This window comes from Heloderma suspectum, chromosome 5, assembly GCF_057233095.1.
Source record: "Heloderma suspectum isolate Gila_16-S chromosome 5, 16-S_ref, whole genome shotgun sequence".
NCBI lineage: Eukaryota > Metazoa > Chordata > Lepidosauria > Squamata > Helodermatidae > Heloderma > Heloderma suspectum.
In genome coordinates this window covers 152852025-152864573 of record NC_139462.1, presented here as the reverse complement: position 1 = coordinate 152864573, position 12549 = coordinate 152852025, and the positions used below count along the sequence as shown (strand labels likewise).

The window sequence follows — 12549 nt, the reverse complement described above, 5'->3', positions numbered from 1 at the left end:
CTATTTATTTTCTATCCAATTGAATGAGAATGGTCAAAAATATGTGGGAGAAGTTTTCGGCACAGCACTAAATTGAAAGGAGATGAAGATGTTTATCCTAAAGAAAGACTGAGGGTAACATAAGCCTAAAGGTTCTATAACCAACTGTGTGTTATCAGGTAATGGCATGTAAACAGGCCTTCTTGGTAGTAGTTTTTGTCTAAACATCCATATAATTGCACTTTAAATAAACATAAGTCCAGAGAGGAACTCACTTCCTGTGATGTCTGAACAAATCTACATAAAGCCAAACTACATATTATGCAAATGGCTGCCCTGATTCAGATCAGATCAGGACTATTGTGCACCTGAAAGGAGGATTAAAGCTGTGTGCTATATCCACACAGGATATAGCAGCCTCCTGTAGCCTGATGCCCTCCAGATGTGGGGATACTAGGGAATGATGGGACTTGCAATCTAACATATCTGGAGGGCACCAGGTTGGGGAAATGCAGTGTGGGATATAGTGTGAACCACCCAAGCTTTTTCTGGGACATATGCCAGGAAAAAAGCTGGTACAAACATGCAGTTATGTTTTGTCTAGTCAACAAAACGTATTTGCATATTATTGTTTTGTTCTTTTTGTCAGCTGCTTGGGGATATGATTGAAGAGTGTTCCTGCAAATATTTATCATAAAGTAACAATTAGATAAACAAGATACTAAAGTGTAGGTTTTAATTATTATCTTAATAAGCAAGTAGCTATTGCATTTTTAAAAATTAATAGATCCCTGGTATGCACTGCCTCCAGTTGAAACATACTTTCCAGCAATTAAGCCCACTACCTTCTGCCCTAGTACCTATCTATAACAAGGCAGAGCTCTCTTGGGCCATGTTTCCATGACAACAGAAGGAAAAGCAAATGGAGGAGTACCGGAATTTTTAAAAGAAATCAGCTTTTCTGCACTTTGGTCCATGCTGGGCTCTATGAGCAGGTTCTCCGCACCAGTAAAAATCGCTTCACAGAACATAATTCCCGGTGGGGTCGGGGGTTGGCGTGAACCTCATCTGACTGGAAAGGGCTGCTCAACAAATAAGAAAGGCTCCCCACCCTTTCTCCTTTCCCCTGAAAGTCCAGATGTACCTGCATTTCAGGAGCAAGCCTCATTGAACACAATGTGAGTTACTTCTGAGTAGACATACATATGCTTGTATTGGGAAAGGGGAGGGGAAAACACAAAGACAGGAAACCAGCCCCCATTTGAACTGACAGGATCTCTATAACGAGGGTCGAAGTAGTTACTTCCTAAGGCAATGAACCAAACAAAGGAGAATCAAAGCCTCAAGATCACGCTTTTCCGCACTTAGGGAATTGGGCTTTAAACTGTGCCATGTCAATAGAGGGGGATCTTTGTAAGTTCTGATGTGGCCATTCAGAGAGCAAGCCTCATTCAGCATAAGGGGAGTTAATTCTGAGGAGACACTAATGGGTTTGTGCAGGGACAGGGAACACACAGAAACACCACTTGACCGGAGTCACAGTGAAAGGCACGCCCCTGGGCAGGGCTAGCATACCCAAGGCAATGCGGGGGTTGGGGCGCATAGCAACTCTACTGGGGAGAATCTGACTTAAGGAAAAGAATTGGACTTTAAGCAGTCTCAGGAAATCCAGTTTTTCCCTGATAAGCTCCAGGGTGGCTGCTGGATGGCCACGACATCACGTATCCCTAACAACCTCAACATGGAGCCAAACGTGGAGTAAATTGCTGGTGGAAACACTCATGAGTAAGCACACCAGACTTCTCTTTTGCATGGCAGGCTTGGGTGCTTAGTCAGAAGTAGGGTTCCCAACTTTTGAACAGTCCCCTGCAGGTATGCCTTTAGCAGTGGCTGAGTTCACAACAATTGCTAGATGATAAAATTTTTCTCGTAGACCCTAACACAAGTGCATATTGTAAGTAGGGATGTGCGAAAGTGACTTACCTGTTCACCGATTCTGTTCGCGGTGGGGGGGGGGCGCTCCGTCCCTCCCCCCGGGAATCCTCAACGGGGGGGGAGGCAATCCGGTCTTCCCCCCTGGAATCCTGCCCAGCCAGCTCTGCTCTGTGGCGGCTCCGCGGAGCAGCCAGCCAGAGCTGTTTGCAGCTGGATTTCTGGCCACGGACTGGCTGGTGCAGATGCAAATGGCGGCTGCTGTAGCGGCCGCCATTTGCATCCAGCCAGGCAGCCATGATAGGCTACATAAGTCTTTACGTAGCCTATCACAGCTGGGCAAAAAAACACAAAAAAACCCCGGCGTACGCAAATGGCGGCGGCTACGGCGGCCACCACTTGCATTCCCTATTTTTCGCCGTTCTAGCCTACGTAAATATTTATGTAGGCAATTACAGCGGAAAAAAAAGGGAACCGCAAATAACGTACTGGGCACTATTTGCGTTTCTTTCTTTTTTTTTCCGTAAAAGCCTACATAAATATTTACGTAGGATAAAATCCGCCGCATCCACCCCAGGTAAGTTCCATCCTGGGGGATTCCGCGGGGGGGAATCCGGCCTCCCTGGAATCCGTGGTGGAATTCTCTGCCATCCCTAATTGTAAGGAAAATTTGGCTGCTTAGGAGTATTTTCCTTAACCGGTAGAGAAGAATGTATGGGGAGGGGCAGACATTCCCATGCACTCACTTTACCTATCATAAATGAATTAAGTGTAAACGAAGGCTGCATAAACTAAGGCTGCAACTCAGTTAAAGACATTTTTAATTTATTATATTAATTTAAGTTACTTAATAAAGTTTGTATAAATTTACATATGGGTAAAAACAATATTATAAGTCCAAGAAAGCACATTTTCTTGTTTTTAGATAATGCAAACATTTCTCAGAGCAGGCAATGTCTTAGAAGAGGTATTTACCCCAGTGTTAAGGAAAAGGGAGAAAGCTTCTTACAACATGGGTCTCAACATCTACACTTTTTAATATATTATTTAAAAATACACACAGGAAGTGTGTATTGACACACACATGCACTGCCTGATTTTTAAAAATTGATTAAATCTAAATTGATTAGTCTGATCAATTAATTGGTAAAGGTCACAATCCTGTGCAGGTTTAGACTGAAAAAAGTCCTACTACTTCCAGCATGTCCCAACCAGCTATGGCTGGCTGGGGCATGCTCGGACTTGTAGGACATTTTTCGGTCTAAACTTGCATAGGATTGTGTCCTAAATGTTGCAGGCCCAGTGTAAACTCACTCCATGCTTGTTTTAGGTTTATGACTTCAAAGACAAAACACAAGTCCTTAGAACAGATTCACTATAATATTCCCAGGCTCTAGTGAAATGAATTGAGCAAAGGGCTAGATGTGCCCGATCTCATCTGATCTCAGAAGCTAAGCAGGGTCAGCCCTCGTTAGTACTTGGATGGGAGACTGCCTGGGAATCAGGCTTCCTGCACTGAGCAGGGGGGTGGACTCAATGGTCTTGTAGGCCCCTCCCAACTCTATGATTGCTTCCATGCTCCTATTCTTTAATTTGGTTGTATGGTAAAATATGATCATTGTGTTTTGTTTCAGCCACTACTGACAGCTCAGCAATTGGCCTCAGCTGTAGCAGGGGTGATGCCAGGGGGCACTCCAGCACTGAATCAGCCTATTCTCATCCCTTTCAACATGGCTGGTCAACTGGGTGGCCAGCAAGGACTGGTCCTGACTTTGCCTACCGCCAATCTCACCAACATCCAAGGACTGGTAGCAGCGGCTGCAGCAGGAGGCATTATGACTTTGCCATTGCAAAATCTCCAAGGTAAAGGACACTGGCATTTCACTCTATTTATTTTAACACAGAACCTTCTTGTAAAGACAAAAGCAGTATTCTAACATTCTGATTCCTCGGTGGAAATCCATCACTTCAGTTCCTTCAGGACACTAAAACTATAGCAGTACATAGTAGAGCTTTAAAGGGTGGCGAGAGCAATCTTATGGCCACTAGCAACTGTGTAGATGGCCATAGGATTTTTCAGTTTCAGAACCATGCTCCCTGCCCCCTCCCCATCGTAGCTGGCATGATCTTTCCATGCTGCCACCGTCTCCGTGCTCGTAAATGGAGTGCGGAGAGGGCGAAAAGGGGGTAGTCCCCGGGGAGGGGAGGACACTGCAAAAGCCACTGTAGACAGCTTCCTATTGGGTCTCCAGGCCCCTTTCCTCCCCATGCCTGAAAATACATGTCTAGCCACAAATTGGCGTTGCTGGAGCATGGAGGAGAGGATCCCCTACATGCTCTGTCTGCCCTGCACTGGATAAGCATCAGCCTCGGAGGCTGACATCTGTCTCCGTAGGATTGCACCTTAAGTCATTGTTTAACACTAGCCGGTCTCATTTTGTCTGTATGTGTTGTATGTTTGGATGGCAAATTCCTGACCTAAAAGGGGACTCTTGCGGCTTTAATAGGAGTACTAGTGAAATGGCCACCAATTTGACACAATGAATAATGGAGATGGGGCTGCACTAGAAAAGGAGGCACCCCCTGTGATTTGATGTGTTCTCAGATGACATCAGCATCACAGCTGACAGGAGCAGAGACAATCCTCCCCCACTCCTGGTCAGTGGGAGTCCTGGTCACTAGTGCAGAGCATTCCTTTTTTCCTACTCCAGATCATTTGTCTTGCAGTTCAAAAGCATTGCCTCTCTGTGCCTTGATCACACTGAGCATACTTCTCCTGCAGCACTGGAGGCCAGAGAAGGACCATATGGCAAAAAAGATGAAACCTAGAAACTTGCATGCGTGCTTATATGCTTCTATATAATACATTATATAATAGCGTGCATACCTGTCAATCTGTTGCAGTGGCTAGAGAAATAGTCCTGAAATCCAGCTGTGAACGCCCTAACAAAATTTCAAATGTATTAGAGTTTCAATAGCTAATAGGTCAGTCCCTGGGTATTTTCAATGCTTATATTTCAGCAGTCTCAGTTTCACAATGAAAATTCATCCTCCAAAAGTCTTTGTGTTAGAAATAATGTCCATCTTTTCTTTCTGGATCCAAGGAGTCTGGACCACACTCAGGTTAAGACAAGCATGGTCATTGGCCATATTATTTGTTTCTAGAGTAGCAGCATGTCTTTTTACTGGGGCTGGCATGCATAAACATGGTGTCTTTTTTCCTTCTTGTCCACTCCTTCCTCTATAAGTAAGGAGTGCCAATGCCACTACACAGCTCAACATCCGGATACAATGTCATAGTTCTCCGAGCAACCCATGCTGCCAGTAGCTCCAATTGCTGGATTCCACCCTCCTTGTTCCCCTATCCAATGTTTAAATTATGTCTGTGGTTGGTACATTCCTTCTACAGCTGTCTATGATGGTGCCCGTGCTACTTTCAATAGAAGCATCCTCTCTGACTCATTCACCTAGTGCAAGGGTGGACAACTTTGGGAGGCCCCCCTTCCGATTCACACACACACACGAGCTGCAGTCTGCCAGGTGACCCTCCAAAAAGTAGCTGCTATAGAGCCCCAGAAGTCTCAAATCTAGCTTGCAAACAATCTAGATTTGACCTTTTTGGTATTACATAGTGCTCAGTATGCCATTTTGGGGGGGGGGTGCAGGGCAGTGGGGGCACTGGCAAGCAGTAGGGGTCACATGTTACCTACCCCTGTCCTTGTGGCTTGACTGAGCTAATACCCTCATTCTGTGTATGAGAGGAATGCTGGGTGGGTCACCTCATCATGCTAAACTTGGTTAGTCACTGCCAAATCTTGTTTGAAAGTTAGAGAAATCAAGTGTACCTACGATAAAACCCCAGGCTGATATAACATTGCCAAAGTAGATGTCTTTGGGGCCTTTTAGGCCCCAAAATAACTTCTTCATTCTCAGGGGCCACCCTAGTCTCTAAGCAGTGTTTGGGCAGTGGGCTGGAAGGCTGGAGGTATGTTTTTTCACACAAATAGACCCATTCATGGGTGGTTGGGCTCTGTGATAAAGTTGCTGTCATTTATCTGTAAGGGCTTCACAGTTGTTGAGTATATGCACTCAGACATAGCTTTATATACATATACATACATTTATAGATTGTATACATCTCATATAAAGTTGGATTCAAGGTATAGTAGAGAGATGTAGCATTAAAGTCTGGAATAACTCCATTTCTTACAACTTGAAAATGGCTGTTCCATCCCTTCACCACCCCCTGCTTTCCTGACTTACAAGTGAAATTGAAAGTAAAGTTGGTAGCATAATTTGATTGAACTTCAGTAGGCCATTAGGGGCCAGATTAGTAAATAATAATAAATAATAATAATTAAATTTCCAGAAGAGCTGGGTCTGGCCCAGTGACAGCCCATCAGCTATCCCTGCTCTAAATTGAGCTGATATCCTGGATCTGGGATTCATCCAGGGTGTTTGCCTTCTGGTAAGTAGTAGCACATTATTGTGAGAAACACAATTGAATTTATGTGTTGAATTTATGGACCCGGGAGGAAGCTGTTTGAGTATTACAAACTCTGAGTAGCTACCGAAGAGTGGAGTATAACGTGTCACAAGTTAAGAAGAACTCCCCAGGTTCTCTGAGGTGTTTCTTTCTATGGTATACTCTGTGCTCCTTTGCTTTAAGAGTGCACCTTGATTTATCTTGTTGCTTCTTTGGATTTACAGTCTAATGTCAGACTAAAAATCCATCCTGATTTGGCAGGATTTCTTCCCCATTAAATCTCTTCATGTCTGTCTTATAATCAGGCCAGTGTAGCTTATTCTATACACACATGCGTGCATATGTGCACACACACACACACACACACACACTCCCTTAGAGATATTTAATTTTAAAGGTGGCAAGCAGTATATAAATTGATTAAATGTGATGCGGCTGCAAAAACGGCAAATGCTATTTTGGGCTGCATTAATAGAAGTATAGCTTCCAAATCACATGAAGTACTAGTTCCCCTCTACTCAGCACTGATTAGGCCTCATCTGGAGTACTGTGTCCAGTTCTGGGCACCACACTTTAAGAAGGATGCAGACAAACTGGAGAGGGTTCAGAGGAAGGCAACAAAGATGATCAGGGGACTGGAAACAAAGCCCTATGAAGAGAGACTGAAAGAACTGGGCATGTTTAGCCTTGAGAAGAGAAGACTGAGGGGAGATATGATAGCGCTGTTCAAGGACTTGAAAGGTTGTCACAGAGGGGAAGGCCAGGATCTCTTCTCGATCATCCCAGAGTGCAGGACACGGAATCATGGGCTCAAGTTACAGGAAGCCAGATTCCGGCTGAACATCAGGAAAAACGTCCTGACTGTTAGAGCAATACGACAATGGAACCAATTACCTAGGGAGGTGGTGGGCTGTCCCACACTGGAAGCATTCAAGATGAAGCTGGACAGCTGCTTGTCAGGGATGCTTTGACTTGGATTCCTGCCTTGAGCAGGGGGTTGGACTCGATGGTCTTATAGACCCCTTCCAATCCAAATATTCTATGATTCTATGAAATGAAATAAATTAATTAATTAACATTCTAGCCTGTTTTTAAATAGGCAGAATGTGCAAAGATGACAGCAAAGCTGGCTGCAGTCTTTGGCTGCTCTGCCCCCATCCTGATGTGTAGCACAAGGCAGGTCTCCCAGAGCAAGTGGGGATCCAGCCCTCACACTAGATTTATTCATGCCTGTCTTATAATCAGGGCTGTGCATCTGTGTTCTGTACACTAAAAAGTATTAAAAATAAAATCACCAATAACATCCAAATACTGCACCAGGAACAGTAGGAATGATGCAAATTGAGTACATTTGAATTACTTTTTCTTTTTCAATTTCAATTTCTTTTCTTATTTTGCATAATCTGTTCTGCAATTGTTGCTGTTTTTTCATTATTTATTCTGGTTTTGTTAGTCATGGGAGTGGCAAGTACATGGAAGCCCCGCCCAAGCCACTGAAAATCAGGTCAGGAACGTGGATTCTTCATCCACTGTTCCATTCTGTGCTTTTCCGATAAGAATAGCAGCATACACATGACTCTGATTATAATAAATATACCATACCTTGCCATTGTCAGAAAAACTGCTACTGTACTAACAGGCATTTACTCCCAGGTAAGTGTGTGTAGGATTAACATCCCTGGATTACTCCTGCAAATAATTGCTAATATGGGTGCTGTACTTACCTTAGCAGTGTAACATGGGATAAGACTATTCAGGGAAGACTCAGTGACAACTTACGTGATTAGGGCTCATGTTTATGCTATTTCCTCCATAAGCATCATTATTCTATGTTACACTGGTCATTATTGTTGTTGCTGTTGTTTATTTCATTTCTATACTGCCCAATAGCCAAAGCTCTCTGCAAGATCCTGTTTGAATAGCAGAGGACAGAACTTCTGAACTGGTGATGAAGGTCCCAGTACAGATGGCTAAGTACAAATATAAGCACACTGTAATCATTTTGAAAGGAGAATATCGATCAAAGATTTTTTTCCTTGTAAAGAAAGGGGTTGCATTCCTGATCATTTCCCTGTCACTGGTTCCCTAAGTGATGCTGTCTCTGCACTCGGGATCATCTATGGGGTCACCCAGTGAAACTTGGGACTTCATTAGCCATCAGTTGAAATTGATTCAGAGCAGATAAAAGGACGTGAAAATAACTCAATTATGAATTCCACAATTGATTTATGGAATTCACTGCCATACAGTGTGATCATGGCCACCAGCTGAGATGGATTAAAAACAAACAAACCACAATTTGAATCATGGAGGATCGATCTAGCAGCTAAATAGGATCTCTAGGTTCAGAGGAAGTACCAGATGCTGGAGAGAAACAGCAGGAGAAGGCCATCACAGGCAATCACAGAAGGAGAAGGCTACTGCTGGAAACAGATTACTGGACCAGATGTCAAGGACACTGAAGTGAGGGGCTGGGTTAGTAGGCTAGAACATCCTAGGAGTCGCATTTCATGAGATGCTTCGTACCTTGCTTTACTGGCTCAGACAGAGAGATCCATCTCCTTCAGAATTCTGCTTCCAACAGCAGCCCAACCTGAGGCCTCTAGAACTTTGGGTACTGATCTACACATAGTTCTTCCCCATGAAATGGAGGGATTGGGTTTTTAATTTGTTTCAGAAATTACATTGCATTTTCTCAATTGAACCTGGGCACATGGGGTTGCATCGAAAGGCTCGCTTCCTCCAGAAAAAGACTCCTTCCCCTGGAGTAAGCTCCTTCTGTTGAAGGAAGGGAACATTTGGAATCAACTCATGCATCAGTGTGATGTGACAAATTCAACATTAAAAATGATTAAAGGGAGAAGGGAAATTTTGATAAGGGGGAGAGGAGCACAATGACCAGGACAGCATAAGATTTGTTGCTGAATAATCACAGCAATGAAACCTCCATGTTTGTTCCTCTTTAATGAAATACTATCTTTTGCATGGAGAAAACAGGAACTGGGATATAAAGCAGTGACCAAACACAGGATGAGGTTTTGAGCATGCAAATAACAAATAGCTCATCTGGCCGCACAGTTATTATATTTTCTGGTACACAACATACTCTGCATTTGTGTGTGTGTGTGTGTGTGTGTTCGAAGATACAATCTAGAAGAATAACTTTAATGGAAAATGATGGAGCATGTGTGAAAGGAAAAATTCGGCTTTAGACCTTTCCATGTTTAAAATATATTTTGCTGACATAAATGCAGGTAAAAGTTTCCCACAGATAAGTGAATGCTCTGCACAGCACTCCACATACTTTTTAAGTGATTAAACTCTGGTTGCTGCTAATGACTTGATGGATTGTTTGACGCACCAAAGACTACAGGTTGTGAAACAGTGAGAAGGGGAGACAGCTAATGTGTTGAACAAACTCCCGTACAAACTGCATGCATGGTGCCCTCACCTGTTGGCTCAGTGGCTCCCCTCTACCTTGTGCAGGTTTTAAACTTTAATGTCAACAGACCTCTCTTATCATAGTTGCAAATGGTTTTCACTTTAATGTTTAAAATAATGTCTCCCTCTCATACCATTAAGCTGCACTGAGGAACCTGTCATTCATAAATCATAGATGAAAAGGACACACTAATGCACAAATTTTGCTTGTTTAAAATTTGAGAGTGCATGTAAAGTAGGGAACTGGAGATTAGAAAAATAATGCAAGGACAGAGTCCGGGTAAAAGCAGATATAACAAAGTGGAGGAAGAGGCTTTTTAGTGTAGGTGGACGATGAAATCTTAATGAAGATACAGGCCTTATAAAAGTGGATTCCTTGGCTCAAGGGTATTCTAGTTTATGGGTACTGTGGATATAGTATTATAAATAAACATAAGCTGATACACCTTTTACATCATGAATTCATTCTGCTTTGCGAAGTTGGATAGTATGGCTAACTTGTGTGCATGATTTTGGCTAAAGAAATTATGAAGATTCAGCACAGTCTACCAGGCACTGCTGCTGTGCAACCTCTGTTCAGTGAGGCTTGCTTGGGAGAACCACATCACCATTACACACAACAGCAAAGTGAATGGGACTTGCCGATTTATGTGATGCCTTCCAGTCTGCTCTGTGTGGTTCCAGGGGTCTGTCAAATCAATCCTAGAATGTCAGATTGCGTAAATCATTTCATGCATTTCACCATACTGTAGTCAAGTCAAAGACCCAATTATGCACCTTGCACAGGTGGAGAGTAGGATGCTAAGGAGGTTCTCACAGGCGTCTCATAAGTTTCCCCTCTCCTGGAAAGCAACTACTGTGGCAAGCATGCTGTTACTGTTCTAAACATGGTCTGACACAGCCAGACTATTCAAGTCAGGCAATGCCCTTCGATACCTCTCTTGCATGGCTCTAACTTGGCTTACTTGAGGGGAGGGGAGGGTTATAGCCATTCCACAAGCTGCAGCATTGCTGCCCAATCAGATATCTACACTACGTAATACCAGATTTCAGCTAGCAACGTGTGAGAGGTTATTATGGTGTTATACAGCTTGAGAGACACTTGTGATGCAGAAGCAATGGCCAAACAGTGTCAAGAACTGGAAGAGTTCCATACCATAAAACTTATATCTTGGGAGTTTTATTTCTACTACAAAACGTAGAATGTTCCTATAGTGAACAACAATAATGTACTTCCTCATCCATGGAAGTACAATAAGAATCCGTTGTCTTCTCTTACCATTAGCGAAATGTCCCTGTGCTGAAAAGAAACTTTGCTTTTCTCTGAAAATATTACATCTTTAACTTTTCTTTTATATTTTTAAAAAGCAGAAGGTTATATTTTAAAGGCATCATTTAGTGGTTAAAGATGTACATTAAACAGCATGAGAACTAGGAGCTGGAAGATGGCCATTAGAATCTTCTGATTGATATTTATTCATATATTGCAACACTAAAGGGAGAAGGTTTCTTTAATCTTGAATTGCCTGGAGATCCAATTGGCCCCACCCCATTAAAAAACAACAACAGAAAAGCAATAATAAATTTAGCACAATTGTTAAACCTCATTTAATCTTAATTGCAAGAAGATACCTACAGACTGTATGAAATATTTTCATTCTCTGTATATGTACAATTTGAAAATTGGGCTTGAAAGGTTAAAAGAAATAAGATAATTCAGATGAAGTGCCAACCTCAATTGCTTGCTGATCTGAAGTCCAGAGCCCCTTCCCCCCCTCAAAAGAATATTTTCTCTTTTTAACTAAAGTGAAGCAGTCCCTATTCATTTGTATTCCCTGTCTAGTTACATGAAATAGCTTTCAGAGCCTACAGAAAAACAGTTTTTCAGTTATGTATTTTAATGAGCACCAATGTCAGTAATAATCAAAATGATGATTCACTTAGAGGAATAGTTTATTCCCAGGTACTTCTACATGGTACTAACATAACGAAATAAGAACGGAGGGCGGGGGTGGGGGGAAGGCTACACTCAGTAATAATTTCAGTATGGAACTGCAAGTTAAATGTTATATTCACTGACTAAAGGACATGTGTAGTAAAGTCAGTGGCTATGAACAATTGAACACAGAGCTAGGTATGCTTTTATCCAGTAAAATCAATGGGCTTAGGTGCATCTAACAGTGTTGGCTTATAGCCAATAATGTGGCCCAGTATATATGAGTTTTTCTACACGAAGCTGCTAGCTCTTTCTATTATTGGTTTTGTCACAGAATGGAGATGTGAGCTCTACACCAAGAGCATTTCCTTTCCTGCTTCTCTGCTACATATCCTCTAGGTGGTGCTGAGCTATAGCAGAATAGTGCAAATACACAAGTAGAAACAGCTCTTTCAGAAATAATACCCCATTTTCCCTGTTCTAAACCCCCCCCAGGAAAGTGCTCTGAAAAAATAGAAGTGAAAATGGAAGATCACTATGTCATCTAAAGAACCTGTAAACAACTGTGAGTAAGGAATCACAAGCACAAAATAAACATCTCTCATCTGGAGTACTGTGTCCAGTTCTGGGGACCACACTTTAAGAAGGATGCAGACAAGCTGGAGAGGGTTCAGAGGAGGGCAACAAAGATGATTAGGGGACTGGAAACAAAGCCCTATGGAGAGAGACTGAAAGAACTGGGCATGTTTAGCCTTGAGAAGAGAAGACTGAGGGG

At 42.7% G+C, this 12549-nt stretch overlaps 1 protein-coding gene across 1 annotated transcript in view; it reads left to right on the top strand.

The window, feature by feature from the left end:
- The window catches only part of POU6F2 (POU class 6 homeobox 2), a 475368-nt gene that overhangs the window by 224159 nt on the left and 238660 nt on the right, over window positions 1-12549 (top strand). Inside the window, exon 4 of the mRNA XM_084860397.1 lies at window positions 3546-3774. Coding sequence (XP_084716523.1) covers window positions 3546-3774 — 229 coding nt within the window. The remainder of the gene's footprint in view (window positions 1-3545; window positions 3775-12549) is intronic.